Here is a 25,886-nt window from a genome sequence, read left to right on the forward strand (position 1 = left end):
GCGAAGCCGTGAAATCGGTTTCGATTGAGCGGAATTGGACGGCTAAAATTGATTGATTCTGAGCTGAGTGACAGTGAAGCTGGTCACGGCTCGTCAAAAGCCTTCTCACCAGTCGGCCGAGTTGTGCAATCACGTGATGAAGGTTGGCGCAACAGCACCAGCGGCAACAGCAAAAGCTGCACAAGGCTGTACAAGGCTGGGCTCTGGATGCAGAAGGGTTCTCGATTTCAACAAGTTGACACCCTGTCCGTCCATTGTAGCATCATAACGCAAGTTCAATGGTCGATTCTCATTAAATGTCATATCCACACAGGGTATCCTGCAGGAAGCTGTCTTTCTCGAACTACAATTAATTGTGGGGATGATCGACTGCTCTGCTGCACCCATGCTTGTCCCGGGAACGAACTCCTTTGCTCTTGCGAATGTTGTTCCATTCGGCCCCCGATGTCTGAGTAGCAATGCTCATCATACCATGATTGCCACATGCATTTGCAGTATCTTTCCCTCGGAAAACAACCCCAATGAAACCGTAATGGATGCCCTAAACAACGGCAAATAGTGGCTTCATCAAGCCCTTGCGCACAACGGTCGAGGTTAGTATTAATCACAATAGCCCGACTCGCGAAGAGGTCACCAGCACATGCAGATGAAGACAAGTGGCATCAATGTCGGTCTCCGCGTGTACAACGAGGCCACCATGACAAGAGGGCCAAGTATGGAAACACAATGCCCAATCTGGAAATCAACCCGTCCTCATCCTCTATCGCACACATTCAAAGAATACGCCCCATCCTCTCGTAAGTTATGCCTGATATCCTGGGTAATTGTTGCCGAATGATGGTGGGGGCTGTTGGAACATTCCTCCTGGGGTTGTCTGACCGCGTCCATAGCCCCCAGCTGACGGAGGGACTTGACCGAATGCGGACTGGGGAGATGCAGTATAGGGACTTGCGAGATGGCTTGAATCCCAGGCAGCACGTCCGCCAGGACTTGGACCTAGAATCTCATCAGCCACGTGCGCGGCAGCGGGTAAGTTTACCATACCTTGCGGTGTGATTGGTCCGGGACCCCCATATTGTGAAAAGTACGGCGAGGCTGGATTATAGCCACCGGGAGTGGATGCAGAACCAATCGAGGTCTGTGGCGAGTAGGTATCAAATTGACCAGTAGGAGGACGGTCCTTGCCCCACTGGAGGAGTTAGCAGCTGTCAGGAGGAACCGGACCTGTTCGTGCTTACGGAGCATTTCAACGGCCTGCCATTGACATTGTATCCTGACAATTGACAAATGGCCATTGCCGCATTCTCGTGCGAATCCATTTTGATGAACGCAAAGCCTCGATCAGATTGAAATCGGGTTTCCACCACGTAGCCAAAATTCTGGAATAAAGGAACAAGGTCTGCTTGGGTCGTGTATGGCGTAAGATTGCCAACATAGCACGTTGTTTGCCAGGTGGGAGTCTGATTGACGACCATTTCGTAGGACTGAATGCCTTGAGTCGGGAAGTGATGGTGGCCAAAGGGTGTCGTAGGCGTCATGCCCATTGCTGCCATGGCTTGTTGCTGGGAGATAGACGGCTGACCCTTCTGGTTCGCCCAGTTGCAGCGAATTGCGCGACTGCCCAGCCATTCTCCATCCATGGACGCCAGAGCCTTTTCCGCATCAGGTCTTTCGCGGAAGGCCACAAACCCGTAACCACGAGATCGACCGGTCTTCATGTCCCACATCACACGTGCCTCGGAAACCGAACCAAAGGCAGAGAACGCCTGGAGTAGAACCTCGTCATTGACTTCGTTGCTCAAATCCCCGACAAAGATATGGAAATGATTTGATGTGTCCTCCTTGTTCGAAGAGTTGGATTGGTACGCCCAATTGACCCGGATCTCAGCTTGATGTACTCGACGCCCGTTCAAGGTGGTCATGGCGCGTTCGGCAGCACCAGGGTCATCGTATTCGACGAAGCCATAGTTAAAGCCTTTGGAATTAAACTAACGGCCTTACGTTAGTGGGGACAAGATCACGCCAATATGGGACCCACTCACATTCTTGTCTGGGATGATCTTGACGCTGACCACATGGCCCGTCGTCTCGAAGATTTGCTTCAGAACGTCCTCGGTAACTCGAGGGTCGAGGCCGCCCACATAAAGCGCCCTCTTATTTGGTTCTGGAGCCGCTCTTCGAACGACGCCGCCGGAGGAGGGCGACAGGGCAGTTCCTGGGGTGACCGGAGACGGGACAGTATTATTGTTCTGCGGTATGACCACCGGAGGCAGCGCTGGAGGTCCCATGCTGGTGGTGGTGGTATGGCCATTGCTACCAGGAGCGCCATCGTAGCCTGGGGCGCCTGCGGTTGGAGGTGGTGGCGGTAGGGTCGCAGGGGGAATGCTTTCCGTCATATTGAGCAAAGTAAACTGGTTGACAACTCTGAAAGGACCAAGAGATCACAAGCGCGCACCAGGCGGAAATGACTCGAACGAGAACAGGGGTATAGTATGTTCGGAATGGCAGACAGAAGCTCGTGAAGGTGCTTTTGAAATTTTGTGGTCGAGTACTTGGGTACGACTATTGCGGGGAGTGATGGCGATAAGTGGGTCGTGTGCAGGTAAAGGAAATTTCGCTTGGAAAACGTCGAGACAACTCGCTATCAAGGTGACAAGCCAACCAAGTCCAGTAGAGCAGCGCAAAGAGTCGAAGGAGAGGGAGATGGAAGGAGGAGAGGAAGGACTCGAATGCGTGATAGGTAAGATGGCCGCAAAAGAGGTCGCGCCGAGACGAATGTCAGGCGGCTGAGGAGGAGTAACTGGAGACTGAGATCTTTGGACAGTAGGAGTAGTAGGAGTAGCAGTACTTTGAAGAGCAGAGCAACGCAGCGCAGCACACACACAGAAAAGTAATGTAGCTGATGGGACTGAGAAAGACGGTAGGAAAAGGAGAGATAAGAAATCGCTCGAGGTCTTTTCCCAACGCCCAACTTGCAATGCACAAATTCCAATCGACGACTAGAAGGAAGAACGACGACGACGAAAAGTAATGGAAGAGGAGATGGAAGAAAAGGATACTTGGAGATGGTGATGGTTTGAAGGAGGGTAGAGAAGTGGAGGAGAGGGAGGAAGAGAATGAGTTTCATCCGCAGCGTCGAAGGCAGAGGTTCGGTGGTGGGTGGCGTCGCTGGAGCCGCAAAGAGTAATGTGAGCTAGGCTGCTAGGCTGCCTACTGCTGACTGATTGCTTGTTAGCTGCCAGTGATAGCTGCCTAGGCGCCTGGGAACCTGTTACGCCCACCGGCCTCAGATTCAGAATGCTCGTGCTCGGTGTGCTTTATGCTCCCCCCCCGTAGCTGCACGTCGCCCGATTTAGGCGGTGGTTTAGCCTCGCGGCTAGAGCCCAGAGGTCCCGAGGCGCCGTTTTGGGGCCCCCGGGCCTGTGGGCTGCGGAGGCTATTTTCCGAAGGGTCACCCCCTTCAAAGTCGCGACTGGTGCTGACCCACGGCGACATCCAAACTTCTTCTGGTTTCCATTATACCATTCAAAAAACCGAGGGGGAAAAAAAAACAAAAAAGCATTGGCATTCGAGTTGATCTCATTTCTGAAATGTCTCCTTCCATTTGAAAAGGATGGCGACTCTTCCTGCCCCCCTCCAGTAAATGCGCGCCGCATCTCTTTCCAACTCCAGCTCACGCTTCTCCCTTGTCCATACTGTTTCAAAGTTGCGTTGCGGTTTGTCATGGCGACTGCCAAACCCCCTTATGACCCGATGAAGACGGTCGAGGGAATGTTCATGGGCTCAGTAACTCGCATCGCCTACGCCATGAAAGATCCCTTGAACTACGCGCAGTCAACAAAAGCAGTGCTCGCCGAAACCGCCAAAAAGTTCCAGGACGCCTTGGATGACTGCGAGGTCCAGATCCTCGATGCAAAATGGTATCTCGAGCGTCAGCTGGCCTTGAACAAAGCCCGGCGCGAGGCCAAAGCAAGAGAAGACAGTGCCGCGAGCGCGAAAAGGAAACGCGAAGAGCCGAAAGACGCACAAGAGACAGCGCAGACCGCAGACGGCGAAAATGCCCCCAAGCGCGTAAAGACACAAGAGCCCGAGAGTCCGGTGCAAGCGCAGCCAAAGCCCCAACAGCCTTCTCCAGCGCAGAAGCCAACTCCTTCACCGGCGGTCGCCGCACATACCAACGCCGCGCAACCTCTTCCAGGGCCAGCAGAGAAGACCCCTCAACCGCCAGATAAGCCCAGGGTGTCCGTGACTACAGACATGAAGACATCCCACCCCGCTGTCGTACCAGCTTCCAGGCCTCAGGAGAAGCCTCCCGAGACAGCGCAGCAACCCGAGAGTACAATGACACAGACAACCACGGAGGAATTTCCTAAGCCGACTCCACAAGACACTCCAGCCGAGGCCAACGAGGCTTTCAACTTTGAATCGATGTTCGGGGAACCGTCAGCAGACATGATGGATGGAACCAACAACGACATGAACTTCGACCTTGACAATCTCGGTGACGGATTTGGTGCGGACGCTTCACAACTCAACGTTCAACAAGATGCTTCCTTAAGCTCCCTCCTGCCTGGCCTAGAATCATATGCGAATCAAACCGGCGATGACGCGAATTTCGGTATGCCCGGAACGACGGCTAATGGGCTACCTCCTCAAATTAACGCCGGTGGCGGAAGTGCCGTCCGAGGCGCGATGGGCGTCGACAATAACGCAACCAACACCCAGATCCAGCACCAGCAGCTACCCAATGTCAGTGTTAATGACTTTGGTCTTCCAGCCTTGGGTCCTAATGAGTTCGACGATTTCCTAAATGCCAACGCCATGAACTTCGACGAGAACGTTGGTCTAGGCAATGAGAGTATGACGAATATGGATAATATGGAGAGCATGGAGAACATGGAGTTCGATTTCGAAAGTATGTTCAAGTGAGCAAATGCTTTCATGCTAAGGGCACCCGGATCTGAATTTTTCGTACCTGTTCAAAAGCTCTGGGTGCTTGACTTGGCTATGTCGGTGGCCTGTCCAATTCGGGGTGTGTCGAAACCTGGGTCAAAGGCGGACATCTGTACAATCTACTGGTGTGATGGCTGCGTGCTACTTTTCAAAGGGCGTAGGTCTACCGCAGCATCATGCGGTTTCTGGATTTTTTTGCTGCACTTTGTTATACGAAAACAACAGAACAACGGTTCGTCCGTCGACGACAGGACCTAGGCCAAAAGCAGTGGACACTGCTATTTATACTGCAGGTGCTATGTTACCTTGAGCGATGGCGTTCGGGATGGATACAGCCACCATTCCTGCATTTAGCATTCTTGAGAGATACCCAGGTTAGGGCGGATTTGACGCTGGAGTTTGATCGCCGTGCAAGCCAAAGAAAAAGAAGAGAAAAAAAAGAGAACGGGGGGGAGTACGTACTCGTATGCACACCATCATGTTCAGATTCAGAAGTCCGTCTCTAATTATGAATGTGATACAAAGCGCCAACATGACAGATATATACATTTCAAGTGAACGGTTCCTCCAAGAAAAGAAGGTCCACCCATCGTTTTCATCGGTCCTTGCCTTAGACCCCCTATTAATCCAGTGACCATTCGATCCAATCCTCCGCGTCCAACACGAGCAGGCCAAGTAATTACCCATACGGCAACTCCTGAAGGGGCACCTCCCCCATGCACAGGCCGGGAAGTTAATCGACCTTGCCCTTCCTCCCGGCGTCGTCGCCGTTGGCGGCCAGATCCTTCTTCTCGTCCAAGCTGGAGTCGCTCTCGGTCAAGGAGGAGCCGGGCGCGCCAAAATGGACGGAGAAGTCGACCTCGCCGACCAGGTCGCGGACGCGGGCGAGCACGGCCACCATCTCCTGCATGATGAGGATGCTCGCGATCTCCAGGACGGCGAAGGCCGCGTAGCACGGCTCGCTGATGTGTTTGATGCTGAGGATGCCCGGGTCGATGGCGCCCAGCTGGTCGGCGATGTCGATGGGTCGGGGGACGGTCACGTACGGCGGCAGCGGTTGCGAGTTTGTGATGCTGGCGGACACGAGGCACAGCGTCGATGTCAGTGCGTGCGACGTGATCCGCGACTTGGCCGTGATTCTCTTGAAATCCCTCAGCCATTCGGACTCCTCACCCTCGCACGAGAACGCGTTTGTCGAGTACGCCGTGAGCGCCATGTAATTGAACAGGGACTGCATGTGCACGATTAATTCGTCGTATGTATCTTTGGGGAATTTCCCACCGAACGTCGGCTCGTACTTGAGGAACTGGCTGTGTTCGCGTAGTCGATTTAGCATGACCATGAGCTTGTCAAACACCTTATGGCGAGCTTTGTCGAGCCTGCGCAGGGGGTCCTTTTTCTTGTCAGTCGAGAGGTCGGGTCTGGCGCGAAGGCGCGTTTCGACGGTCGAGTGCATGCAGGAGTAGTAGTTTGCCATCAGGTAGAGGGTTGAGCCAAGGTCTTTGCGGAGGGTGGCGTGCGTGGTGATGGGATAAGGGAAATAAGTCCAGAAAAATGCGACGCCCAAGCCTGCCACAACGCTCACCAGGCGATATGGGCCGAGAAGGTAAATGTGGTAGAACGCCTGTCCATTACTGCTGAGGATTTTCGTGCCGACTTTCTTGTCTTGGAGTTCATAGCCGACGATTAGGATGGTGGTAACAACTGAGATGACTGCTGTGATGAGCTGTTTGGGGTGTTTGAGTACCACATAAAGCCCGCCCACAAACACCAGATAGGCCAGTGGAATGACGGCTGCGGGTTTCTGGTCGGCCATATACCACACCGTAATCGAAAGGACCATCGAAATGGCAGTGCCCAGGATACGAAGGATAAATCCTTGGACACCAGCTCCCGCGTGCGCACCCATGCTAATAGCAACCATGATGACGGCCCAGATTCCACGCTGAGCCAGATAAAAAGAGTGAGTTTGGCGGATGTAGCCGATTATTGCGAGGCTGATACTCGCGGTTGCTGCCCGGAAGCCGAAATGGGAAGCATCTGAGGCCAAGAACTTTGGGATAGACCTTAAATGGTTTGTAACCCGCTGGTAAAGATTCGTCGGCGGTAGATGTTCTGGGTCCTTGCGTTGCTGAAGGGAGTCTCCGACCCATATGTAGATACCTGATGCCGGTCCGTCTTGCAGACCTTCACTGGCGTCCATCTGCTTGAATGCATTCTGTAGCAACTTGCGAATCCGTCTCCACCCGGGAAAGATCAGCCTGTTCTTGCTCATCGTGCCGTCTTGGACCTTCGAGTCTGCGAAAAGGACGAACTCCAACACGGCTTGACAAACAGCGAATAGGAGATATTCGAGATAAAGGATCAGATACAGCTGTTGATGGTTCTGTTTTTGTCGAACAGTCTCATGAACAGAGGCCGTGTCCCCAAAAGTGTATTGAGAGGATGTATCTTCCCAAAATTTCGTGGGCACTTCTATGCCTTTTTGCTCGCACCACTTTCGCATGGTTTCTTGTCGATGACCTTGGAAAATAGCCATCTGATCCTTCAAGTACTGGGCAAAGGCGGGATCTCCTGGGGCTGGAGAGGTCTCTGCAGTTGTCTCGATGTCTTTCTTGGGATATTTCGGTCGAGGAGTGATTTCCAGCACATAGGCAACGTGGGTAAGACCGTCTATCAGGGTCGTCTTCATCTTCCAAAATGGAATGCGTGACATGACGATAACTTCATGCCATTCTTCCGCCTCAAGTCGTCTGATAGCCTCGATGGCGTCCAAGTCGGAAATCAAACTTTCGCCTTCAGCCTTGTGACGTTTCACTGATTGGAGGATGTCTACAAAGGTTGACAGCCCTGCAACAGGAAGGAGGATATTTTGCAACCGTTCCCAAATTCGGCTGAAGTCTTGGGGTTGCAGTTTTCCCCATCCAATTTCCTTCTTCGCAAAGCCGATTTCAAGCCTCAACTGCCCGAACAATTGACTGGCTTGTTGAATTGTTGCCTTTAGCTTCTGAGCTGCTTCTTCAGCAGTCTTCATGGATACTCGTGCCTCCGGATTTTCTTCCAGCGGCAAGGGTTTGCCATTTTCGTCTAGAAGCCCGGGGCTGCCAGTTCGAGAAGTAGTGATGCCGTGCAGATACGCTGTGTGGATGGAAAGGGAAGCCTTCATCAAATCGAGAACGCCGGCAATTTGCTTTTTTACGATCAGCCTCGAAGAAAACGGGATGATGAAGAGCGAAACAGCAGCAGCCAAAGCATATCCTGTAAGGAAAACCTTCAGTAGACGATCCACGAACTGCATGCCGGCCGTCATATTCGGAAACGTCGGCGTGTAGGTGGAAGCGACAACCACGAAGATGGTAAACTGGATGGATACGATGAAGAGCTGGGGCCGAGCTGCTCGCAAGGTATTTGCCATATATAGCCAGAAGAACAACCAAACACAGGCCGTAACATTAGCTGCTGCACTGTATTGCAGAGTTTGTTTGCTCCCGGAGGAACCAGTGGTTGTGGAGTTCGGTGTCAGGACCAGTGGTTGACGTGCGGCAACGGCGCATTGTATTGATAGCAGGGACACAGCGGAAGCCAAGCAGACCGAAATGAGGGAAATTGCCATCGATTGGACAAATTTTGCCCGTGGAAGGATTGGGAGAGACAGAAAGGACGTGATTGCAATCAGATAACCCAACGTCGAGTATTGTTTGGCCCAACGATCACTCTGGTAACTAGGACTATGAGCGACACAGTCTGGAAAGAGGGTGTGAGACTTACGCTGCGAGCGCAATGGCTGGAGGCAATCCTCCCCTAATTCCACTTAGCTGCGATATAGCGACAATGGGGAAGTCTTACTTGAGCATCAGTAACAACGTCGGAACATCAAGATTCACCTTCATCTGTATTTTCTTAAACAGACCGGATTTGGGCTTTGCATCTTGGACGACAGCGCCGACACCACGAGTCATGTCTGCAGCAGTCTTGCTATCTCCTTGCCCTGTCGTGCCTAATTTCTCGCTGTCAGGTTCGGACATTGTTGTTCTCCTGAGAACGAAAAGTGGTAAACCTGGGCAAAAAAACGGAGGGCGAAAGTCCCTGGGGAGTCAGGGTTCACATAAGGAATTTCAACTTGGACGGGCCGCTCTCAAGAAGGTCAAACGGTTAAACGGAAGACAGACTATGACTCAGCGAGGCAAAGAGGTGTACATTTTTGTAGAGGTTGTCGATTCAAGGTAAAGGGCCTCGCACCTAAGGCTGGCTGCGCAATGGATATCCAGGCTAAGGCGTGCCCCTGCTCAAGAGGGTAAAATTGGTATCAAAACACATGTGCCAACTAGAGACAAAGCACGCTCCACCGCGTCAAGCGAGGATTGGGAGCCTTTACTTCGACTGCGCGGAAGAAACACCGGGCTCTCGAAGGCTTTTACCCAGGAAGTTGTCGATGGTCGGATCGTCTGTCAATCAGGCTCAGGATTGGCGTATTTGGTGCTTAGCATATTGCTTAGTGATGGGCATCGACGGTGCCACCAGGACTGGCCAATCGGCAAGGTTTTGAATCCGGAAACAGAGCGAGAAGACAGGTTGGATGCCTTGTCTTGATGTTATTGAATGCTGCGCATAGCGTTCTAAGATTGCCCGAAGTGTGTACTCACGTGATATGGCTCTGCATATCACGGTCATTATGCTCCTCCGAACTCACTCTGAACAATTTTCGGATTAATTGAGAAGCGCCAATATTGATGCTTCCCACTATCGGTGGAGGTCTCATGCCCAACTCGTTCCAAATGGCACCTGCAAGGGCGCCCAGTGCGCTGCTACTGCAGTCCCTGAGGTCGTTGGCGATCGAGGCGCCATCGTCTAGGGCAGCTCTCCGAACCTTCGCAACCACAAGCTCGACTTCTCAAGAGGTCGAAGTCCAAAAACCCTCCTACTATCACAACCCCGATCCAGCCACTGTTCACGTTCCTCGGCTCGAGCGAAAGCTTCTGAGGACTGGCCAGTTCCCGGTCGGATCTCGAAGACGACGCGCAGCACTAGCGCACTCTCCTGGAATCCCCTTCGATGAATTGCCCTACCAATGCTTCCAAGAAGCCCGCAAAATCCTCATTGCCGACCGAGCAGAGAAGCTCAAGAAGATAGAAACCGAGAGGGCTCGCATTGCTCGTCTCCGAGAAGTCGAACCGAGCACCTTTCCTGGCGGCGAGCTTTACAAGCAAAGGAGACTCACTAGTATGCTAGCAGAACTGGAGAAGCTCAAGATTTTGGCCGACATCAACGATCCCAATGTGAAGAGAAGGTTTGAGGATGGCACAGGTGGGCAAAAGATGCTGGAGGTTGTCATCTTCTGCTAACAATATTAGGTGACCTGAGCAAACCCATCTACAGGTATCTAGCCGACCGCAAATGGCGAGAATATCCACGGAAAGTCCTCGTTCAACGAATCACCCAGATGAAGGTCGTGCCGGATGTTATTCCAAACGTGGATTCTGTTCTGGATGTCAAGATTGTGTTTGGCAACAGAATTGTACAACCGGGCGAGTTCGTGGAGTCGTACATGAGCGAGAGTCCCTGCCGCCTGACTCTACAATCCTATGAGCGAGGCGAGAAGATGGTCACCATTGCTGTCGTGGATCCGGACGTCCCGAATGTCGAGACCGACTCGTTTGACTCTCGATGCCACTATCTCGCTTGCAACATCACCATCTCACCGACACAGCCATCGGTAGATCTTGCAGCACTATCCCCAGAAACCCAGGTTCTTTTACCGTGGATGCCGCCATACGCGCAGAAAGGCAGCCCATATCATCGGTTGTCCATCATGATACTACAACAAAAAGACAACATTCCCATTGATCTGGAGGTTGCCAAGCAAAAGATTCAGCGTGATGGATTCACCGTTCGCAGCATGATGAGTCGGCATATGCTGAGTCCCATTAGTGCTTCTTTGTTCCGGACACAATGGGATGAGAGCACGGCTGCCGTTATGGAGAGAGCAGGCATTGAAGGTGCGGACGTGGAGCTCAAGAGGAGGAAGGTCGAACCTCTGCCGTATCAGAGGCGCAACACGTCTCGGATGAGGGGTTGAGATAGCCGAGCCCTGCTCTTGCCAGCAGCTGTTGTACAATATCAACTATGATTTGCCGCATCTCATAGAACGGTGCCTGTCTTTTATGGCCTGTTGACATCCTTCTTGTTTCGTTCCTGTATGCTCAGCATTCTCAGCCGGGCTGGGTGTCTTCGAGCGCCACTTTTCCTTCCACAGGCGTTTGCGATATAACGTCTGACACGGTAGCTGGTTGTAATTGCGATTTGCGGAAAGAAGTCCAATTGAAATATCCATCGCCAACATACAGAGTCTTGCCCGTAATCAAAGCCATTGGCACCGGGCCATAAAACCGAGAATCTCTGCTGTAGGATAGATTATCTCCAGCTACCCACACATGGCCCTCTGGGACCTGTACCATGACCGGCTCTTCTCGCAATCCATCGCCTTCATAGAGACCAGGAATGGGCGCGCCGCCCACAGTGGGAGACATATGAGGATCACGGAGGACATAGTCGCCCGGCATGCCAATAACCCGTTTGCAGGCCATGCCGCGGAGGAAGATGGGGCTCTCAAAGACCACTACGTCTCCAATTTTGATGTTCTTTCCTCGTTTGTATCTGCGAGAATAGATGTTGTACGAGAGACTGCTGGGTATAGACGGGTACATGGAAGGACCATGAGACGGCTAGTTTACCATATGCAACTTTAGCTAAGACTTTGGCAAATTTCAAGTGAATTTGACGTGACGGGAACAGGCAAACATACATCCCATGTAATCCAGTTATGTGCCACCAAAGCCCATGATGAGTATGCTGCGACACATGAGATTCCGAGAGTGATCAATCCCGACACGAAGGGTCGCTGCGGCATGGCCAGCGCACGTCCGAAGATGCGCCTGAGTATTGCCATTTTCATCCGATGTAGGAGGGGACTTTTGTCACCTAGAGAGCGACATTATTGCACGAGGAATCACCCCAGTGGCGTGATCTTGCTCTCTCTCACAGCGACGGAGATGAGAAGGACGTTTGGGGTGAGTGGTTTGGGATAGGAGCTTTCCAGATGATTTGAGTAGCTTGGGCGAGCAGGGTGCAAGGGCCAAAAGGGTGCAGTTTCGCAGGCGCCAAGCCATGACTCGCATCATTGCAAAAGAACCATTCCCCAGATGTTCCTCCCTCCCAGCATCCTTCTCGAGGGCCGTTTCTTGGGGGCCTCACGCCGTCCTGCGTACCCAGTACCGGGTATGCCACGCTTCTTCATTCTCGTTCAGATATTTTGTATAGCTTATGCATCCTGCTATTACAGTCCTCTTCCTCCTTGGCATGCATTGGAATGAGAATCTGAGCCATATTTCTGGAAGACTACCAACTCGCCTCCACAAGCACCGCGGCAAAGTGCCGGGAGTGTCAGTACCTCGTACTCCGTCCTCGGTACCGAGTACATACAATACTACTGTATTGTCACCCTCAAGCCTCCCAATCTCGATGACCCCCAGCGAGCGTCCAGACTCTGGAGAAGACAAGGCAAGAAGCAGACTCCGTTTTGTCCAGCACATGTCCGTTCTACTCCGACTCGGTTCCTCCCGAGCTCCTTCCACAGCCAATAATGCCCGCAACGAGGGCATTTCCGCCGTATTGTACTCCATATTATTACGGACCTCGATTCCACCTTTAGCGAGATCATGATATTCAATTGATAGTCAATGACACCTTCCTAAAAATGCAACGCTGGCATGCCCCAAGCATGTCCATAGCTCCCCCCTCCCGCATTTGGCCCTCAAATGCCGACCCCGAAATCTAACTAATCTCTGTCGAATGCAGCGCTCTCACTCGTACCTCCATGTTTGTGGGTAAGGCGAGATAGCCTTTGATAACCGGGCACACGCGTCTCCTGTGTTGCCGAGCACTTCCAATCAGAGACCTCACAGAAGTGGGCGCAAAGATTCATAATGAAGCCATGTCGACCCGCCTACGAATCCCGCTCCCCCAGAGCAGGCGGAATAGAGGAAGAAAAGGCCACACGAGACAGGTTGCCGTGAGTGGCCACAAGTGGAGGAGAGTCGGCTGGCCGGGCGAGCTTAACCACTCTTGAATATTTCCCCGCGACCGCCAAACTCAACCGCCTCAGATTTGTGGCAATTGCTAACAGCCCCCGGATGGACCAGCCTTCTAAGGTCTCCCTCGGACAAGCTTTGCGGCGAAGCTTAGCAGTTGCTTCTGGCGCCTTGAAGCCAACAAAGTTGCATCGGAAATCAACCTTCGGACCACCAAGCAAATGCCGGGGAATCCCCAATGGCGTTACGGACGAGGGTACGACTGGTCGAGAATGCCCTAGTTCCAACAATCTCGAAGGACAGGCAAGGTCCAACAGAACAGGAACCAATGGTCAATAGAATCATCCGACTGCCCAGACCGGCCAAATCACTAACCCTCACGACTGGAAGGGAGGGACAGCTGGTGTCATGGCCTCAATACTGGACTTGCAGAGTACGGAGTACTTTCGCGCGCATCAAATAACCTCTCAGAGAGACTTTATCAGGTTGCACCAGAGTGGGCGAGACAAGCGGGTGGCGATTGGGGCGGTCCTAATAACCTTCAACGAGGATCCTTTCCTCTCAGAGAGATTCGCCCGTTTCGCCCGACGTCAATTTTACCTGCCTGATTGCGTTACGCCGACCACCATCACCTCGGCCGTCTTGCGTTGTCGCATGATTTCATCACCCATGATTGACAGCCACCCTACTACGGATTAGAATGCGTCCCGCTAGCTGGTAAACAGCCCTCTTGTTCTCTGAGGTCAGTATGTATCGCCTCCTGACCCTGTCTCGCCTAGAGCAATGCTACCCATCGAGGTCGACCAACGGCAATCGCATGTTCACGTCGCAATCTCAGATTTCATATTGAGCCCCTTCTCGTCCCCGTTTCAAGCGCTATCTGAATGGGGACCTCCGCCCTCGATCGTGCAAGGGTTCGTTCTAGAAAACACCAATTGATTGCTGCTGCCCTATCAGCTCTCAGTCGCGGGACTCTGAGCAAGGCGAGGATCATGGCGTTCCGTGGCGTCACACCAACCTTTTGATCATTTAGAGGCTTTATGGATTATAACGATTTCAATGATTGCGCTATGAGCTAACAGTACGACCTTGCTACCCATGTTCCCCTCTGCAAGCGAACAACATCAGGTCGATCTCCTATAAGAAAGGCCAAGTCCCACTTCCTCTTCTCAAAGCTTTTTCTCCATCTGTTGTTTCCCCTTGCAGGACTATGTATTTGAATTGAGCTGTTTTTTTCACAGTGAAGAACATGGCATCTGGAATTGGATCTATCTCTGGCCCTGGGGCTGTGGATGACAAGCGTCTCCATGCTGATGGGGTTGACGCGACCACTTTCCCTACAAGGGTCATAGAGAAGCTCCACGACCCCAGCATCCCCTTTGAGGAGTACCTTCACTATGCCAAGATCACTCGTCAGGAGGAGGACCGATTGTATGGTCCGGGAAGCGACTTCGTCCAAGGTTCTGGACCTACAATGACCTTCATCAAAGAGAAGGTTCTTCGCAAGCGGGTCGAGCACCGTCGCCAATCCGTTCCTCAGCCTAGACTGTCCGTCAGCGCCCAAGGAGAGGGACAAATCGTCAGGCCCGAGTCGGACTCGGGCAATGAGAAGTCTGTGGTTGAGAAGAAAAAGTTTGAGCCCGTGACCATCTCCGATGAGGAATGGGTTCAGGCTTCTCGTGCAGCCAGAACGGCTACTTGGTAGTGCAAACCCGGATGACTCGGACTCTTCAATTGCTTACTATGCACACAGGGGCGCTGTCTTCTACCTCATCACTACCGACATTCTCGGTCCGTTCAGTACTGGGTACGCATTCTCTCAAATGGGTCTCGGCCCTGGTGTTACACTGTTCACCATCTTCGGTGCCCTTGCTGGTTATAGTGGTTATCAGCTCTGGCGGATGTACCTTCAGATGGACAGCGATCGCTATCCGATGAAAGGCTACGGCGACATCGCTTTCCGCGTGTACGGTTCCTGGTTCCGCCACACTTGCAACCTGCTGCAGTCGTTCCAATTCTTTCTCAACGTCGCCCTCATCATCCTGAGCAGTGGTCAGTCCATCAGTCAGCTTTCCAAGGGCCAATTGTGCTTCATCGTCTGTGTGGTGGTCTGCATGATTGCCGGCTGCATTGTTGGGCAGATTCGCACTCTTCAGCGATTCGGCTGGTTGGCTTCTTGGGCTGTGTTCCTGAACTTGTTCATCATTTTCGCCACGTAGGTCCCCTTCGTCCGGCCGATGTTGGAATGAGCTCGTCACTAACCGCTTTCCAGTATGGGCGTCATGGCTCATTCTCCTCCAAACTACCAGCTTTACGCCGCTTCAAATCCCGACTTCGACATCAACAACCCTCCGCCAGTCCAGGTTTCTGGCTCCGCTCCACCCGGCCTCGGGATCGTTGACAACGTCAACGGTCTGATGAACGCCGTCTTCTCGTTTGGCGGTGCGACTTTGTTCGTCGAACTGATGGCTGAGATGCGCCGGCCCATGGATTTCTGGAAGGGCCTTCTCTGCGCAGACATCCTCATCTATGCTTGCTACATGGTGTACGGAATCTACACGTATTGCATGCAAGGGCAGTATGCCTACAATGTCTCGTACCAGGGGGTCTCCCCCTACGGCTGGCAAACAGCATGCAACATTATCGGCCTTATCACCGGTCTCATCGCCGCAGTTCTTTACGGCAACATTGGCATCAAAGTGCTCTACAACAACCTGGGGCGTGACGTGCTCAACCTCCCTCTGTTGGAGTCCAAGACAGGCAAATGGATCTGGGTCTTTTTCGTCCCCATCTACTGGACTCTTGCCTGGGTGGTCACCCAATCCGTGCCTCAGATCAACACGTGGATTGTCCTTGTTGGTGCGGGCTGCATCTTGCAATTCACATACACTTTCCCTCCTTTCATGATGTTGGGGTTCAAGTGCCAGCGTGACGCCATGCTCCCCGGCGAGGTGTATGACCCGGCCACTGGCACGGTTCAACATGTCGACAGTGGCATCCAGAGATGGTGGAGAGGGTTCCAAAAAGAATTCTGGTGGAATATGTTCGATCTGATCTTCTACTTGGGCAGTGTTGTGACATGTATTCTGGGTCTGTATGCCGCGTTTACTTCGATGGTGGACGCGTATAAGAATTCTCCGAACTTGAGCGCTTGGAGATGCGAGAGTCCCACGGGTTAATCAACAACAGACGAAGAATGGTTGAGAGTTAGGTAGCGGCAAACAGCACAGCGGTGAAGGCAAGAGAAAAGGCACAGGACGAAGCTGTAAGAAAGCCTCTGGCTGCAGGATCGTTGGAGCTGCGAGTTGCTAGGTGAATACGGTTCAGGAGACGCGGAGGATCAGATAGCTGTGGGCTGAAGATGGGCAGTGATACGAGGCATCATAATATGCAACCTATGTTCAATGTCCATTCTGATCCTTTCCTGTTTCCTGCCACCAGAGTTTTGGGTTCTCATCAGGACATGGGGGATGTTGTCTCCATCACAGTCGGTCTGGAATCTGGAAGTCGAGGATGTTGGATCGGCACTTATCCTGCTGATCGGATCAGCCTCCGCCATTCGGATGGTGCGTGAGAACACGAAGCAGGGGGGATATGGGACATTGTCGTTGGTTGAAAGCCTCACCGTCGCGGATCTTTTCTCCATCCCTCTTCTCTGTGCCTTGCTTGTGTGGATTGTAGATGGGGACGGGGGACGTGGGACGTGGATGTGGATGTGGATGTGGATGTAGTTGGTGGCGTGTTATCATCGTGGTGGCACAAACGCCAAAAGGTGAAGATCCAATCGGTTCGTTGAAGCACGCAATTGCCGACACAGAGAAAAACATGGCGCGGAAATCCCCTTCATCTCGTGTGTGTCTCTCTCTTCAACATTCGGTCTGTGCGGGCACAGGCTCGTTTAGACAATGCTACATCCATGTCTTAGGCATTTCCTCGTGGTGATTTCACATTTGCTGCTACTGCGAGCGGCTGGCGTTGAAGCATCTCATCGGCTACAGGATCCCCTGCAACCTACGAACAATCATGCAGGTACAGCTCCTTCTCTTCTTCTTTCTCTTCCACTTCCTCTTCCTCTTCACCTGCTGCAGATCCTCACCCCACTTGTAGTCTCTTATCACAAAGGGCGGCACGGGGACCAAAACATCGTCTTCGAGTCGTCCCCATGGAAAGTACCCGTCTCGCGAGATAATCCCCAAAGGTCAATCGGAGAATTTGGTGCTTATAATACCACATGTATGATGGCCACAAGTGCTCGGTGAAGACCATTCCGCTCACATGTCCAGTATTGCCGTTGAGATTTGAACCTCTTTCTCTCGGGTCTATCACGCCTCTAGGATGGCTGGGCCAACAGATGGACCTTATGGCCAATGGTCTGCCCGGCCATATGCATGAATTCTATCGCCCTGTCAAAGATGCTCCTTGGCTCGGGGGTGACCACGAATATTCATGTATGCCCAAAGACAAAGACCCCTCCTCGCACTGCTGATAGCCTGTTAGGGTTGAATGAAGCATGGCCTTACTCATACAACGCGCTTGTCCCACTGGCGTGGACTACTAACAATCCACGGCTGAAACATCATGTTCTCCGAGTCACAGATTGGGTCATTGAGCACCAGCACGCAGACGGATGGCTCGGACCCGAAGAAGACCCGTCACGTCGCAATTTCTGGGGCAGATATCCTCTCTTCTTGGGCTTCATGCAACTTGTTGAAGCAGAGCCGGAGCTGGGCGAGGCCATGATATTACCCGCAATGCATCGCTTCGTTCGTCTCATGTCCTCTATGCTCCGAGACCACCACCGGGGCTACGTCTGGAGGCCGGGGGATCTGTTTGACGAGCAGTGGGGCCGATCCCGTGCCGCGGATATGGTCCTTGCCCTGCAGTGGCTCTACGAGAAATATCCCATGGGTAATGAAAAGGCCATCCATTACTGCATGGTCCAGATGTATGAGATGGCCTACGACTGGTCATATTGGTTTCACGAAGACCATTTTCTGAAAGGCGATCTGGATCTCTACCCGGATGATCTCACCAAGAGCCTGTTTCCCTATGTCCACGGCGTCAACGCTGGACAAGGATTGAAATGGGGTGGTGTGATGAGAAGACTTGTCCAGGATGATGGGTTTCTCAACGCTACTAGAAATGGAGTCAACTGGACCTTTCGATACCACGGCACCCCATCCGGTGCGATCATCGGGGACGAACGCGAGGCCGGGCTGAGTCCAGTTCGGGGTACCGAACTTTGCAGCGTGGTGGAGTCAATCTTCTCCTTGACCTATTTGTATCAAGCCGTGGGAGACCGTGAATTCGCCGACAAGTCAGAGCTGGCCGCCTATAACGCTCTCCCTGTCATGTTGATGCCCCACTGGTGGGCTCATCAATACATCGCACAGACAAACCAACCCGTCAGCCACCGCCTCGACAATCCGCCGTTTTGGAATGTTGGACCTTGGGGCCAGACCTTCGGCACGGAACCGAACTATCCGTGCTGCACCGTTAACATGCAGGGTTATTCGAAATTCGTTCCAGCCATGTTCGTGAGGGATGGCGACGACACACTGGTTCACGCCTTGCTCGGCCCGGCTCATGTTAGTACCACGTTGAAGAAACGAAACAAAATACGAATCCGATGCGATACGAACTATCCGTTCAGCAACGACCTCAACTATGAGATCAAGGCGAGGTTCGCTTTTCGCTTTTCGTTTCGGGTCCCTTCTTGGGCTATGCTAGACGCGAGTATTGTCATGGTAGACCGGGGGAAAAGACACCACCTCGCGCCAGACCATACCACGGGCCTGCATACGGTGGTGATCCCAGGCGGAAGGACCCGTGTCGAAGTCTCATTTAGTACGAACCTTCGAATCGAGGCGAGAGCCAACGACACCGTCTCCGTATATCATGGCGCTCTGCTATATGCTTTGCCAATCGCCGGAGACTACTCTGCGTCGCGCCCAGCGAACTACCCAGGAACGGAGGCTCCTCCTGAGGCAAACGACTGGTCGATCCTTCCAAGGGACCATTGGAACTTAGCCATCGACGCAACGACTTTGAAATTCTATGAATATCCCAATCGGTATGACGAGTGGCTGCCCCATCCGATCTGGCATGAAGAGCGGCCGCCTGTCAGCATCTCGGCACTGGCTTGCCAGATAGATTGGGAGCTTCAAGATGGGTATGCGCCCAACCCGCCGTTGACCGGTCAGCGGAACTGCACCGGCAGGGCCTTTCCGGTTGAATTGCGCCCGTATGGCAGTGCGAAGTTGCATATGGCCGAACTGCCTACCGTGGACTTGAGACCAGGCAGTCCAGACTTGTGGCGATCAGGACATAAAGGGTTCGAGGATCCACCATCAGGCCATGTGCGAGTTATGTAACGAATACTATTTGAGAGACGCCCACATATTTACTTGTAACAAGTACAGTAGTTCTGCACCGAGTACACCTGCAAATAAGGTGCATCTGGTGCGTGAGGCTGGGGGAGAACGAGCACTGGTTGTCTCACAGGACATGATCCCTCCACGGCAACTGGGGACATGGCGACAGCGAATGTGTGGCATGTCACGCACACCACACATCTGCATTTCTGGGAACAGGGCGTTTAGGAGCCATCCTGTGCGGTAAGCCGGGGGGCCATTTTCTCGTCAGCCTTGCCTGGGATGATGGAGTTTAAGAGGCTCGGAGATGCAGGAACCGACAAACCGATAAACGAACCGTCTGCTGACATCCTAAGATGCAGATGATAGGAAGACTAGATCAGGAGATGGAGTGGAGTGTGTCAGTCTGTGACGTACAGTATGTACCTTGTACTTTGTGGTCCCTGGTGGTTGTACTTGTACGTGGTACTTGTAGCAAGTGATAGGAGAGGTGGAGGCAGGAGACAGACCAAGTCACTGGTTTGCCGCGGGCGCAGCGAGACCGTCACCACACACGTGAGAAATGTGACAAGCAACAAACTGCGCAAACACTTGGTTCCATCGCTCACGCTGCTCCTGACTCTGGGCGCTTCGATCGCTCTTCTGGCTGGCGGCAGCGAGCTTCCTGTCGCTTGTTTCATGCAAAGAGCAATGCTTTACCGCGATTCGCGCCGGGCTCTCACCAGGCTCCCACCAAGCTCCCACCAAGCTCCCACCAAGCTCCCACCAAGCTGTCCACTCCTATTTTTGTGATTCCCATAAGCGCCCCGACTTAGCCGAGTGTCAAGCCTCGCTCCTCGCAGTCCAATCGTCGACCACAATCGACCCAAGCACGAGTGATGATGACTGGCAGCTAAGGCACAAGGGCATACGCACTGGTGCTCCTGCATCCCCCAGGCTCGCCCTCACCGGCGCTCAGCGAGGCAATGCTCGGGTTCTCAAGGTAATTGCCGTTTCTCTTTATCTCCCCCCCTCACCCTCGTCGACTTCAGCTTTCTGCGTTTCCATGTATACGAGAGATCGGTGTATTGCTTGAACAGAACAGTAAGGCCGCCCTTCCCACGTCATTGCTGACCGCTGAACGCTTGGAACGAGTCCGACGGCGCTGTGCCACGAACCGGGCGGCGGGCTGCCCGACCTTGTCGAGATGAAAAACTACGAATACCCCCGAGTTCGTCCTCCCACTTCCCTGCAACCGCCTCAGCAACCTTCCGACAATCGGTTTTCGTGGATGCCCACGTCCGCGGACGAGGAAAATCGGGTGGGAGCACGAAGAGAGACAAACACTCCAACACCAGCGCCTTCGCAGGCATCTGCACAACAACCACCGCCGCAGGCTCAGGCTCAGGCTCAGGCTCAGGTGCCAACGATGGAACCACAAGTTTACGCTGGTGGTGTGGCTCCGCATCAGATCCAAAATCCGGCGGTTGTACAACAGCAATACTTCCAAGCCTCTCTACAACATGGCGCTTACGCCGCACAACCATTTCCCACCCAAGTATCTGTACTACAACCTCAAGCACAACCCATGAACCATCCCAGGCCTCCTTTACCACAGTCTCCCGAACCTGCAAAGCAACCGATGATCCCCGAAAACGAAGCAGCACGGCCTATTGTGCCAGACACGAACCCCTTGAGACCATCAACTCCCAAGCGTCCCAACCGTACCAGCACCAACATGGCCATCGTTCCACCTCCGTCCGATCCCTCTCAATTCTCAGCCACCACGTTTACCCCGAGTCCACAATCCATAAAAGGCGGCTCGTGGCAGCACAGCTTTTGTTCTTGCGCCGAACCTTCTACCTGCATAACCGGACTGTTCTGCCCGTGCATCGTGTACGGTAAGACCCAATATCGGCTAGGATTGAGAGACGAAAGGAAAGATCCAACAAATATGCTGGGATACACGGCAGTAAATGGGTCCTGTATCGCCTTTGGCATTCTGTGTGGTGTCAATGGGATACTGGCAGCAATCCAGCATACACGAGTGCGTAAGACTTACACCATGAGCGCGGAAGCTGGGAACGTCGCTGGGGACTGCCTCAAGGGCATCTGCTGTTGTTGCTGTGTTGTAGCTCAGGATGAAAAGGAGGTCAAATTTCGAGAAGAGCAGGCCCGAAAACCGGCAGGGTCTGGCACCAAGAGAGAAGGATATGTTGCGCCTACGACAATGACGTTCAATCCTCCACCTCAATCGAGATGAATCGAGATGAGCAAGACACGAATTCTTTTTGTGGAAACTTCGAATACTACTTCGGCGGGGCATAGGGGGACATTTTCATTGTCGTAAGGTCCCGGTCCCGGTCCCGGTCCACCGAGCGGCGACCTCGCCGCCAGGGATTGGCGTGGGATTTCTTGAGGCTTGTCAAGCCATGAAGCAGCTGCGGTGCCACAAGGATGGCTATTCAGGGCAGCAGAAGAGATGCAGTGTCCGCCTTCTCTGGACATGGACGGAAATGACCATCAGCATTCTTACGCCCTGGTCTATGTGGTCTGGTACCTAACGGATCAACCTGCCATCCCTTCCAGCAAGCTCTTGTGTACATATACGTATATATACTCGCTAAAGTTCCACAAATGTACTGTACGAACACGTTACCAAGGTTACACATTCTTCCATCCCCCTTCTAGAACGACAGACGATGCACATCTTTCCTGGATAAGACAAGTTCGGCTGAGCTTAGGGGGTGGGTTGTATCATGGATCAATTTGAAACATCCCCACCTTAGTAATGTCCGTAGCCATCCGTAGCGAGGCTTCTTTACGCCCTTTTGTCCCCCCTTCTCTTTCGATAATCATGTATCCACGACGCGAGCTCAATCTTGCTTGAAAGTTGAGCTTTGAAATGCAATTTCAATGCAAGCATGCAAGCATTCGGTACGTTACTCGGGTGATTTATCAATAAACACAGTATTATGACAGGATAGGACAGGACAGGATAGGATAGGACAGGATAGGATAGGACAGGATAGGATAGGACAGGATAGGATAGGATAGGGGATTTTCTATTTGTCGTGTCTGACTGATTGCCTGACTGACTGACGACCCTGTTCGGCTTTCCGGGATTCGCTGCTTTCCTCCTTTCACTTTCTGAGTTCTCTCGGTCCGAATAATTCGATATTCATTACAGAGTATTGCGCCACTTGGCACATGGATCTTCATTCACCTCTTCAGGCTTTACGTCCACGGGGCGGCGACGAGCTCAGCTCCCGCCCGAGTCTCGCCCCTTTGGATCTGGAACTCTGTCGTTCGCGAAGTATGCCGAGTATGTGCTGATTGATAGTCGCTGGTCTTATTTTGCCTTGCATATGTAGATCAAGAATAGATCAAATGGTGTTTTTGATAGGTAGATACTCCTTCGCGCTTTCTTTTCAAAGTCTGCTGACTGCCAGTGGCTGGGCTGGAAAGCAAAGTTCGAGGCTTGAGGCTTGAGGTTTGAGCTGTGCAAATCTTCAAACGTAGCGCCTCGGATGCCGCGTCTGTTTGTGCGCCGTGGGTAGGTAGTTTTGCTTGATATGATGCACGCATTGAATGGGTCGACGGCTCTTGAGGTCTTCTGAGACTCTCTGGGGAAAGTATTTTACGTTTCCCGCGCAGTTATGAAGGTGCTCCCGGCAAGATGTGTTGTGTTCTCCTTCAGGATGTTGTTTCCCTCTCCTTGACTTCCCTGGATCTTGTTCTTGGAATGCATTGCCGTTGCAGATAGAATGTTTCTTCATCGTCTGGCCCAACCCTTCGTGCAGTCTCCTACACGGTCCCTACATACAACCCAGCCCAGAATTGCCTCAGCACACAGGAGTGGCAGTGGAGAGAGTCACGGCTTGGCCGGGTCAAGTGGTGAGCTCTTTGTCTTCCCGTGTACCTAGCCAATGGGGACAATCTGTCAGCTAACAATCTGTCAGCTAACAATCTGTCGGCCAGCCTGGCGCTGGAGAGCTAGGTCTTTGGCAGGCCTTTGACGACTGATAAATTCCGTCCTACTGTAGAGGTGGAGGAGTACGAGGACAAGGAGAAGTCACCAGTGGTACCGAGTATTACTCCGGCCTATTCTTGGAACCACATGTTGGACATAGAGTAGAACACAAGGAATACAAGGGCCACAGACCGCTTCAAGTGCTGTTATTCAGGAGCCGTTGGCTCTGGCACCATCTGGTGCTCTGGTGTCTCAGACCTCGTCCATGCCTTCAATGGCAATGCTCCACATTGACGTCATCAATATCCGCCGCGCCTCCACCAGCCCGATTTAGGCTCTCGGCAACAGCCTGGTGGCCCACCCCAGCCCACCTTCTTCTGACTTCAGCCATCGATGTCCGTAGCATCTCCCCCTCCTTCTTCTTCTTCTTCTTCCTCCTCGTTCTCCTCCTCATAATACACGTCGGTATTCAAATCGGCCACCCTAACGTGTGGCTTCGCGACGACCTCGTCGTCTTCTGAGTCATAGTAGACATCGTCGTCGTCGTCGTCGTCGTCGTCGTCGCCGCCCACCTCGTTCTCTGGGACGTATGTCTCCCCCACAAACCAACCCTTTGTGCCGATCGCGTACTCCGGCTCCTTTGGCTGGTACCGCGCTCTTCTGTCGCGAGCGGGCATCGCCGACCTCATAGCGTGCTCCTCCCTCTTCAACTTCTCGAGGTCATCTTGTTCATGGAGGAATTTAAATCGCTGGTACGCCCGCGTGTGGGTGGGGCCCCAAGCCTCTTCTTCCGCCTGTCGGCGCTCCTCCTCCAGCTCCTCCTTGGTCTTCTGACCGAGGTATTCTTCCACTCCAGTGGCTAGACCATCTGTCTTCACATGAATCTCAACTTTGATGCTTGAGCCTGCGTTCTGGCCGGAGCCAATATTTCTGTCGAACCAGGATGTGTATGGTCTTGGCTGATTCCAATCTACCTCCACCCACAGGTCTTTGCCCTTGCCCACCGTCCTCTGGAGTAAAAGAACTGGTTGGACGACGTCGAGATTTCCATATCCTGTATGAACCTGTAACCAAGTGCGGTTATCCAACTTCGCCAGCTTGTCGTTGAAAGTCATCACAAGTTTCTTGATAGATCTGCACCTGACCGCGGGAAGAAAGATAGGATCTGTGACAGTTCTTTGGTTCTCGACAAGCCGAACCTCGAATTTCGTCATCTCAGCGGCTGCGAAGTTGGTGGCTTCGGTGTCTTGTGTGGCCACAGGTTCTCTTGTGCGGGACCCAACAAGGGGGAGGGAAAACATGTTTTCGGCCATCACGAGAGAAGATTCTAGAAAGGCAACGAACTCTTTCTGATCTTGCAGGGACTGAGTATGCCGACAAGAGCAAAGAGAACAAGACAAATTTTGGCTTCGTGTGTTGTGAGATCTGCTGGATGAAGTCTCTCTGAGAAAACGTGTCTGTGGAGGAAACTGTCTCTGGAAGGGACCAAGGTGTCTGTCAAAGAAAATCTCTCTGGAGGAAAGTGATCGGGAGAAGTTTGAATGAGCTTGATGGTGAGGTCGACAGTTTTCTCTTCGAAATTCGCGTGATCGCCGAGGTGCTGCTGAAGAATAGTGAATTTACAGGTATACCTACCGCACCCAAGCCCACACAAAAGTCACGATAGCCAAGGCGTTGCTAAGCAATAGTGAATTCACAGGCACGCTTCCCAAATACACACAAGTCCCGAGACAAAAAAAGTTATTGCGGTCCAGCCCAGTTTCGAACCGTGATCTAAACGGACCTGTGCTCCCCGGTCAAAAGAATTCAAGCTGATGCGAATATAGCTTGGACTGCGCTTCAAAAACCGTTGAAGTCTTGCACCAAGCAAAAAAAAAAAACGGGTTCAAACAAGGCTATGAGTGATGTATGAGAAGGAGATGACGGCCAGGAGCACTATTGTCACCATCATATCTCGCAGCCTAAGACTCAGAGCTGTATTAATGGTGTGGTGGGAAGCAAGCAGGACTTTGCTTCCAAATGTTTACAGGAATTCTACTGATCCGATTAATATATTCGATTGAACGGACCCACCCTAGGTATAATGTCGCTGGCATGTGAAAAGTGGTCGAGGCAGAGTTTTGATGATTCACTTGGCGATTCACTACACACTACACACTACACACTACACACTACACACTACACACTACACACTACACACTACACACTGCCACTGCCACTGCCACTGCCCCACGTCACAGTACGGCACAGTAACCCTAGCGGCGACCAGATGCGCTGCACCATGGCTCTTCCTGCTGGATTGATTTTCACTACGAGCTGTTGAACTTGCTGCTGCATGAAGATGATGCCGTACAACATGAGCTTGCGCTTTTTCTTTTCCACAATATAATACAAGTAAGTTCGCTCTGTGGCAAATCTCATCTGCAACTATTTGACTTGCGGAGGTCGACTAAGTTTTTCGGTATCTTTTACCCTGCGGGAGGAACACATCAACCGCTGTACAACACCCGACTTGGAGGA

General features: G+C 52.5%; 9 protein-coding genes across 9 annotated transcripts; 5 read left to right on the forward strand and 4 right to left on the reverse strand.

The window, feature by feature from the left end:
* Positions 1-802: 802 nt before the first annotated feature.
* Positions 803-2,396, reverse strand: A1O5_11508 (uncharacterized protein; the record flags this gene model as incomplete). Its single annotated transcript, XM_007752080.1, has 4 exons — positions 803-996; positions 1,045-1,189; positions 1,239-1,988; positions 2,043-2,396. The coding sequence occupies 4 exons, from the start codon at positions 2,394-2,396 to the stop codon at positions 803-805; spliced, it is 1,443 nt and encodes a 480-aa protein (XP_007750270.1).
* Positions 2,397-3,723: 1,327 nt separating this feature from the next.
* A1O5_11509 (uncharacterized protein) lies at positions 3,724-4,929 on the forward strand (the record flags this gene model as incomplete). Its single annotated transcript, XM_007752081.1, has 1 exon — positions 3,724-4,929. The coding sequence occupies one exon, from the start codon at positions 3,724-3,726 to the stop codon at positions 4,927-4,929; it is 1,206 nt and encodes a 401-aa protein (XP_007750271.1).
* Positions 4,930-5,686: 757 nt separating this feature from the next.
* A1O5_11510 (uncharacterized protein) lies at positions 5,687-8,978 on the reverse strand (the record flags this gene model as incomplete). The annotated part of the gene is made up of 3 exons (XM_007752082.1): positions 5,687-8,675; positions 8,722-8,754; positions 8,800-8,978. 3 exons carry the CDS (start codon positions 8,976-8,978, stop codon positions 5,687-5,689), a joined length of 3,201 nt encoding a protein of 1,066 aa, XP_007750272.1.
* Positions 8,979-9,728: 750 nt separating this feature from the next.
* A1O5_11511 (uncharacterized protein) lies at positions 9,729-11,029 on the forward strand (the record flags this gene model as incomplete). The annotated part of the gene is made up of 2 exons (XM_007752083.1): positions 9,729-10,257; positions 10,305-11,029. The coding sequence occupies 2 exons, from the start codon at positions 9,729-9,731 to the stop codon at positions 11,027-11,029; spliced, it is 1,254 nt and encodes a 417-aa protein (XP_007750273.1).
* Positions 11,030-11,162: 133 nt separating this feature from the next.
* On the reverse strand, positions 11,163-11,860 carry A1O5_11512 (uncharacterized protein; the record flags this gene model as incomplete). The annotated part of the gene is made up of 2 exons (XM_007752084.1): positions 11,163-11,675; positions 11,756-11,860. 2 exons carry the CDS (start codon positions 11,858-11,860, stop codon positions 11,163-11,165), a joined length of 618 nt encoding a protein of 205 aa, XP_007750274.1.
* A 2,429-nt stretch (positions 11,861-14,289) lies between these two features.
* Positions 14,290-16,219, forward strand: A1O5_11513 (uncharacterized protein; the record flags this gene model as incomplete). The annotated part of the gene is made up of 3 exons (XM_007752085.1): positions 14,290-14,741; positions 14,794-15,255; positions 15,313-16,219. The coding sequence occupies 3 exons, from the start codon at positions 14,290-14,292 to the stop codon at positions 16,217-16,219; spliced, it is 1,821 nt and encodes a 606-aa protein (XP_007750275.1).
* A 1,172-nt stretch (positions 16,220-17,391) lies between these two features.
* Positions 17,392-19,414, forward strand: A1O5_11514 (uncharacterized protein; the record flags this gene model as incomplete). The annotated part of the gene is made up of 2 exons (XM_007752086.1): positions 17,392-17,488; positions 17,538-19,414. 2 exons carry the CDS (start codon positions 17,392-17,394, stop codon positions 19,412-19,414), a joined length of 1,974 nt encoding a protein of 657 aa, XP_007750276.1.
* A 1,186-nt stretch (positions 19,415-20,600) lies between these two features.
* A1O5_11515 (uncharacterized protein) lies at positions 20,601-21,656 on the forward strand (the record flags this gene model as incomplete). Its single annotated transcript, XM_007752087.1, has 1 exon — positions 20,601-21,656. The coding sequence occupies one exon, from the start codon at positions 20,601-20,603 to the stop codon at positions 21,654-21,656; it is 1,056 nt and encodes a 351-aa protein (XP_007750277.1).
* A 2,093-nt stretch (positions 21,657-23,749) lies between these two features.
* A1O5_11516 (uncharacterized protein) lies at positions 23,750-24,679 on the reverse strand (the record flags this gene model as incomplete). Its single annotated transcript, XM_007752088.1, has 1 exon — positions 23,750-24,679. One exon carries the CDS (start codon positions 24,677-24,679, stop codon positions 23,750-23,752), a length of 930 nt encoding a protein of 309 aa, XP_007750278.1.
* Between the last annotated feature and the right edge of the window lie 1,207 nt (positions 24,680-25,886).

This window comes from Cladophialophora psammophila (assembly GCF_000585535.1).
Source record: "Cladophialophora psammophila CBS 110553 chromosome Unknown aczJe-supercont1.26, whole genome shotgun sequence".
Lineage (NCBI taxonomy): Eukaryota > Fungi > Ascomycota > Eurotiomycetes > Chaetothyriales > Herpotrichiellaceae > Cladophialophora > Cladophialophora psammophila.